The following is a 7,500-nucleotide window of genomic DNA, read 5'->3' as shown; positions in this document are numbered from 1 at the left end:
GTCATCGTTGACCACCGTTCCACCGCGTATCAGCAATTTAGTACTCATGGTAATAACTTCGAATTTGTGACTTAGTCCACAGGCCGGAAGCTATGTTAAACTATCCGCAACAAGCCTCTATATATACACAGCAGGTGTTTATAATAATATAAATTGGAACAAATATTTTTTTATAAATATTCTTATACTTACAATATTTATTTATTTTAACTTTTTTCATAGCCTCCAGACATTTTTGGAGGCCCCTTTTGAGCCTTTGAGGCATTATGTAGAGAGAGAGGCTCTGGGGCCCGGCCAAAAACTCAGGTGAGTCTATCAGTCTGGACTCTGGAGTCTGGACGTCCTACGGACTTTAGTCCGTTCAGGTGAGAGTAGACGGTCATGTCTACTACAGTAGAGAGAGAGAGAGACTCGGAGAGTCTGGAGTCTGGTCCTCTAAAATAGGAGGATGATATTTATACAATTTGGGTTGTTTTTGTATAAAAACACTATGTATAGAGTTTAAAAAACAAAACAAATTCCACAGCAGGCATTCACTGAGTCACACACTCCCTCAGTCGAGAGAGGGAGAGAGAGGGCCGGCCGCGGCTCTGGAATTGGCTTTTAAATAAGGCCAAAGCCCAATTAGGGTCGGTGAAAATATTTAAGTATTTTTGTATCAGCCCGCCATCACATGAGGAGTCAGTGACTCAGTTACAGTGATGACATCATTGACATAATAACCAGACGATCATAAAGAGCAATTTTTTATATTTTGAAGCCAGTCTTCATTCTTCAAAGCGATTGTCCGTTCGAAAGATAAGTTGTTTTGTTTTTCAATTTCATCCTAAAATTTCATAGAGGGAGTGAAATATATTTCATTTGAACTATGAACAAGAACAGAGGAATTTCACTGTTGTTTCATAAATTTATGGCCATCTTCGATCTAAAATCTCTCACATTTATTTTCTCTCTTACTGACTACTCTCTAAATACAGTAGAGAGCGAGGGTCATGGACTCGTGGTGTATTTCGGCATTTCGGGAGGGTACATAGCCGTAGAACCGACCGCAATCGGGTTTTATTTTTGAAATTAAAGTTCCAAAAAGCTTTTTTTACTTCTATTATTTGGATGTGATGTTTCAGAATTGACAACAATATTTATTTTTCGTCAGATGGCCCCCTTCGGCCTTCGGCCGGCCCCTTCGGCCACTCTCAGAGTCTGGACTCTGGAGTCAAGAACTATTATTTTTCTACATAAGAGTGCCAGGCATGCCTTTAGCCCAGAGGCCATAAATAAATAAAAATTCATAATGAAGTAAAATACACAATCAAACACAATATCCATTGTACAAAAAAACCATTTCACGCTTCTAAATACAGTGAGGTAAACAGAGCAGCAGGATGACAGAGATCAGCTCAAGCTATTTAAATCGCTGATGGAAACGACGATCTCTATATTCCCACTCGGCTCAACTTCATTATCGCTGGATTCACTAACTTCATCACTAATTAATTCTTCAGCACCCTCAGGTTCCGGACGATTACTAACAAATCTACCGCGCACACCACGAGCTGACTGTACACAGCCCAACCTAGATGTACTTTTGTTCGTCCTACGTTTACGTGTACTCATCGTATATACCTTATCAATGAGGTCTGACCGCATAAAAATGAGACTATTATTACGAATAAATAATGTCTTCGGCGTGTATTTTGATAGTTAGACGCATGGTTGTGACCCGAAACACTTGGAGAGTCCAAATCCGATGAGTTTGAAGCGTTTAGGCCAGTTTAGATGCCTTTTTGGCGAATTTCAAAATCCAAAATTTTGAAAAAAGGCAATTCGAAAAATTCCAACCGGCTTCCCGTTTTTAGCTCGACGAGACAAGGCCATAGCCGTTGTGAAAACCCGATTTGGACAAAAACTCGATGATATAAAAATTTAAAAATAGTCCCTCTGAGTTTCTCGGTTCTTACTGCTGCGCACCATAGCTCTCAAGTCTCAGAAGGGGCACAGCTGTGCCCTCTGCCCCCATAAGTATAGTTTGTTTAAAAAAACAAAACAATTGGAATAAATACTAGAGAGATTGTTCTGCAGTCTGCACTAATGATGTCATCACTCATAAGTAGCATTCATTTTTATTTTTTAACCAATGGAGACATACTGGGAGTCAGAAACCCTAAGGCTTTTTCTGTTTGATTAGAAGGTAAGTGTTTTTTTTTTGAGGGGGCTATGTAGAAAATGTTTGTATTTAGCTCTCGGTTGATCTCAACTTGGCTTAGGAAAACGCTTCTCAACGGTGGCTCTACAGCCGAGTTTTAGTCATTTTTGCAAATGATCATCGATACACGTCAAGTTTTGATGAGTCAGGAGTTCTTAGGAATGCACTCGTACTATGACAACTTCGACGTTTATTTTGCTGTACATAATATAAATCGTAAATAGGTGCAATCAGAGCCCAGAAAAACTTTGATTTATTTGTTCATTGACTTGATCTATACAAGTACGTATTGGCCATGGTGGTGACATACCCCCCCCCCCCCCCCTGAAGTTAAACATCCAGACAGAACGGCACACTACCACTCTTCTCTAACCTAAATGAATTATCTTAAGATTCGTATCGCGGGGGGTTTGTGTCAAAATGGGGCTTTCACCAGATTTTGAATTAGCTCGAGGGTGTTAGACACGTACAACGATCAAAACATTGTGTGGTGAGTCGAGGGTAAATTGCCATTCGGATACCGCATTTTGGAATTCCTTCATGACTTGTAGGGGTGAAAGTAACTAAATTTGTACAAAAGTTGACACTCTAAATTTCTAGGCGGAGAAGAGATGTATGTATGGCTACACTACACAGTTCCGGCACCAGCAGATACTGTACAAAAGGGTGTGGTCCCCATAATATACGAGGTCACGCAATTAATGTTCTGGCGATGAGATTGTAGCTATTTCATAGCGAGTGTTGTGCAGGGCTTCGACGATATCGGGCCCATCGACCTTGAGGATCAAAATTTGGGTTCGATAATCAGAGCTCGTCTCTCGCTCTCATTGAATACCTCTTTGTGCTGGGTTCCAGCTTCTTGAATTCGGTTTTTGGCGGCAGCTCCAGATTCTGATGATATAGATTGAATAAATGTATTTATGTTGTTGTCTTGGTTCTAGTATCGACCACGCGTCAACGTGAGAAACTATACATATAGTGGACATTCGGCAGCTAGGAAGTTTTATGACATCAAATTCATCTGGAGAACAAAATATTCTCCCAGATATTCTCTCACTGCATGATGCGACACACACACCTTGCTGTGAAAATTCTTGTGCAGAACTCCCGTGAAGAAATCGTCCACCCAAACCTGCAACTCCTGAACCGCAGGGAAGGGTCTGATCGGGTCCGGAAATGCATATATGTGCGAAAAGGAATCGATCGCCAATACTGGTAAATCAGCAATGGTCTTTTTTAGGGCTTTCAGGGGGATGTTGAACTTCTCACCATCAGCAATCAGAAATTTGATGCGGTGCTTCTCATGCGCCAGATTCTTCTCGACGAAGGCTATGTATTCGTTTCGTATCGCGAAGTCCCCGGGTCTGATTGTCATTGACAGCACAGTAAAACGTAGAATAGAAAACAACTGTTAATCAAAACATGTAAATACGCTGTTAAAAAGTCTTGAGCGCGGAATAGGAATTGATAGTATCTTCAACGAGTAAACATGAGATACCTTTTCCTTGTTTGAGACAGCTGGAACACCTAATTTAACAACAGGATGCAGATTTGCGGATACTATATTCCGATCTGATTTCAAAAGGCGCATAATTTACCTACCAGATAAATCTCTCACTAAGAAGCCGCCCACCACAAAACATATATACAAAAAGGTGTCAAGCATTTAAACGAGACTCTATAAAGTAAAGTGACAGAACATACTGTGTGAACAGGATCATGAAAGGAAGCGACTCTTCCGTTAGTCCCTCGGCGTTCTCAAATGTTATTTCGTCCACCAAAGGTTTGCATCGATTCGTTGCCCACTGAAGAAATTGCTCTGTTTTAAGCAAACAACACAGAACATATGCGGTGTGAAAACAAGCCAACAAAGAAGTGAACTTTTAGCCGAGTCCAAAGAAGCACAGGATAACTTTCGAAGAGGTGATATATATAAGCGCTACTGCCTAGTACCAACGAACAAGCCGTACACGAGCAACAGAGATGAGCCTTCACTGAGCCTGTAGATACCACCACGAATAGCCTTTGTTTGATATCTACTGAAAATGATAGTCTGCCCAATTGCTACAGATTCTTTCAAGACTGGGGTGCCACACATAACGAGAAATTCGAGATAATAGGGCATGGCAAAATGCTGTCATCGTACACGTGTTGCGCGTGCATCAACCATTCTACCTTCATTGAGAAGCCCATCAGTAGAATTGTTTTGCGTGTACCGTCTGTCTTGACTTCGCTTCTTGAACATAATGATTGGTTCTCCCGTTTCTGATGTGGCGGAGCTTATGCCGGCGAGATGCGGACTGCACCGATGTTTAGTAGTACAGTGGTGCGTATCAAGTGAGTTATAAAACGTGACCAATGACATACAATCAACATAACGCGCAGAAGGGCGGGCTACTACATGCTTGGAGAGTCTAGAGCATAAGATTATATGGTCATATTCGCGTAAGCTCGGCTTGACATGCTTGACAAGTACTCCAATTCACCTAATGATCTAATCGGGCTATGACAAACACAACACCGGCACGCGAAGGGTTGACAGATCGATCCTACCGGATTAGAAGACACACACCCATATACTCACCTTGTTGTGTAGTGAAAATGGCACACGTCAAACAACTTCTCGGAAGTTCGCTGGAAAATCTTGTAGTTCTCTGTGTCCGTTGATGTGAAAACTCCCAAAATGACTGCTCACCAGGAGTAAGGAGGTAAAAAAAGCGGGGTCAGACAACAGTATTCGCAATCTCACGCTAGCAATTATTTCCGAAGTGATGCCCCATAGACTTAATGATATGCCTCCCAAGGGAAGGGCGGGTAGGTATGTCCCACCAACTCAACGGACTACATGTTAAATTCTCGAACTCAAGCAGCAAGTCCACGCAGACGATTACAAATGCTCGACGTATTGTACAGATATCTGTACAAATCCAATTCACCGCAAACAATGGTAATATATAGCAATACATACTGACTCAAGGCCCACGAGATGCACGCACGTGATAGTATGGGCTCAGGTACAAAATATAAATATATGTCATATCATATGCGATTGCTGCCATTGAACAAAATGTATACTCAATGTGTATTGAAATACTCAAACTTGATAATGGCCTATATATAATTGTAATTATAAATAGAATTAGAATTATATATATATATATATATAAATAAATATATATATATACATACATACATACATACATACATACATATATATATGTATAACACACACACATACACACACGCACATTTATACACACACACACACACACACACACACACACACATATATATATATACCCTTTGAATGATGGCCGAGGGTCGCAAAGTCCATCGAACCAACCACCTCACTGAGGTGCGGATGGAGTATATGCGCGATATGCGTTAGAATACTAGGCACATTCCTGGTGCCTCTGTATTCTTTGTCCAATAATCGTCCTTGCCAGAACAAGCGCACAGTCGGGTACTTAGTCACCCTGTACCTATTGCACAGGTTCTTTTCGGTCTGGCAATCTGCCTGCACTAGAGTAACGGGCACCTTGTCTGGGTTGATCTTTTCACTTCCCTTTTGAGAACCGAGCGTTGTAGAATTTGAATAAGTGTTAAAGAGATAAATACGAAATCACGCACATCAGAATAGGAATTCAAGATATTGCAGCAGCTGACAATACCGAGCAGGTGTTGTCGCGGTCCTTCTGAGCAAACTGGAGCATCCAATACACCCGCTTGATCAAATCTGACCACAGATACGCAGCATAAAATCAAGTACATAGCGAAAGCTAAGCTAGATTCCGATCGCACGCCAAATTACGCATGGAGAATATAGCTGTATAGGAATTACGTACTCGAAAATCTCAACATACAACAATCAAGCTATATCATGCACGCATTTGGCGGTGTAGAAAAGCACGAGTTGGCAAAAACAAAACATGGGCGACACAACAGTTGCTGTCGCGCGTGTACAAATCCGTTCAAGTACATGCATGTCTACCTCAGAAACTAGTTGCTTTGCGGTCGATTCGAATATAGGCTTGAAGGCGCGGCTGTACTTGCACCAGGTGGTACCAAATAGCACCATCACTAGCGTGTTGTTTTGTAATGTAGTATTGAAAGTCGTATCCGTCACCGCCGGAACAAGTGTCGGGTCGACTGCCGCTGGGGCGCGCTCATTTATCCTGCATTGTCCCAAGGAGGCGAGCTACACACAGGCATGAATTGTAGTGTGTGAGATAGGTGTGTCCCAAGTGTAGCAGGACAAAAGCACCATGGTTAGTAAAGATTCATTGACAAACTGGTAGGGGTAAAACAGTCAGCTATAATTCGAAGTAGATATGATCACACCGAGAGGATTTCAACACTTATTCATAAACGTTGCCTCTGCTGATAGGGTTACCAATTTTAGCCGGTAAAAAAAAACAAAAGTCTGTCCCAATCTAACTCGTACTGATACTAATGTACCGAGGATGCGTATGAACATCCCATACTCTTCCGTTGTGAGACGAGGGGCAATGTGACAAACTTTAGCAATTGGTATATATGACAATCGTGAAGCCAACACCTAAGACATTTTTGCTTCAGAAAATTGGAGTTATACAGTCAACTACATTCCCACAAAAGAAAGACCAACATGTATGAACACAGACACAGACACAAACACAGACATATATATATATATATATATATATATATATATTATATATATAAATATACATATATACATACACACACACACACATATATATATATATATATAGATATATATAGATATATATACAGACACAGACACAGACACACACACACACACATATATATATATATATATATATACGTGCACACGTACAAACGTACATACACACACAAACAGACATATTATATATATATTAGATATATATATATATATACAGACACAGACATAGACACAGGCATATATATATATATATATATATATATATATATATATATGTATGTGCACACGTACAAACGTACTTACACACACAAACATACATAATATATATATATATATATATATATATATATATAATATATCTATATATAGATAGATATAGCTATAGATATAACTATATGTATATGTATATGTTTATATATATATATATATATATATATATATATATATAGATATAGATATAGATATATATATACACACAATATATATATATATATATATTTATACTAAACATATATATATATATATATATATATATGTAATACACACACACACACACACACACACACACATATCTATATACTTAGATACATAAACATCAAATTATGTGGGA

The 7,500-nt window shown here is 39.6% G+C and overlaps 1 protein-coding gene across 1 annotated transcript; it reads right to left on the bottom strand.

The window, feature by feature from the left end:
• Positions 1-2,527: 2,527 nt before the first annotated feature.
• Positions 2,528-6,325, bottom strand: SARC_02011 (hypothetical protein). The gene is made up of 7 exons (XM_014304255.1): positions 6,195-6,325; positions 5,504-5,768; positions 4,788-4,890; positions 4,379-4,503; positions 3,908-4,022; positions 3,282-3,567; positions 2,528-3,094 (listed from the first exon to the last, which is right to left on the bottom strand). The coding sequence occupies exons 1-7, from the start codon at positions 6,279-6,281 to the stop codon at positions 3,008-3,010; spliced, it is 1,068 nt and encodes a 355-aa protein (XP_014159730.1). The 5' UTR covers positions 6,282-6,325; the 3' UTR covers positions 2,528-3,007.
• Between the last annotated feature and the right edge of the window lie 1,175 nt (positions 6,326-7,500).

The sequence above is a fragment of the Sphaeroforma arctica genome, assembly GCF_001186125.1.
Source record: "Sphaeroforma arctica JP610 unplaced genomic scaffold supercont1.86, whole genome shotgun sequence".
NCBI lineage: Eukaryota > Ichthyosporea > Ichthyophonida > Sphaeroforma > Sphaeroforma arctica.
This window is presented reverse-complemented; position numbering and strand designations above follow the sequence as displayed.

Bases quoted from the DNA above. Each gene is read 5' to 3' on its own strand.
- SARC_02011 (XM_014304255.1), bottom strand. From the start codon at position 6,281: ATGGTGCTATTTGGTACCACCTGGTGCAAGTACAGCCGCGCCTTCAAG. The intron at 5,769-6,194 runs GTAGACATGCAT...GGTTCTCAAAAG, and splicing joins CAAAGCAACTAGTTTCTGAG to GGAAGTGAAAAGATCAACCC. The intron at 4,023-4,378 runs GTAGAATGGTTG...TGCTTAAAACAG, and splicing joins TGATGGGCTTCTCAATGAAG to AGCAATTTCTTCAGTGGGCA.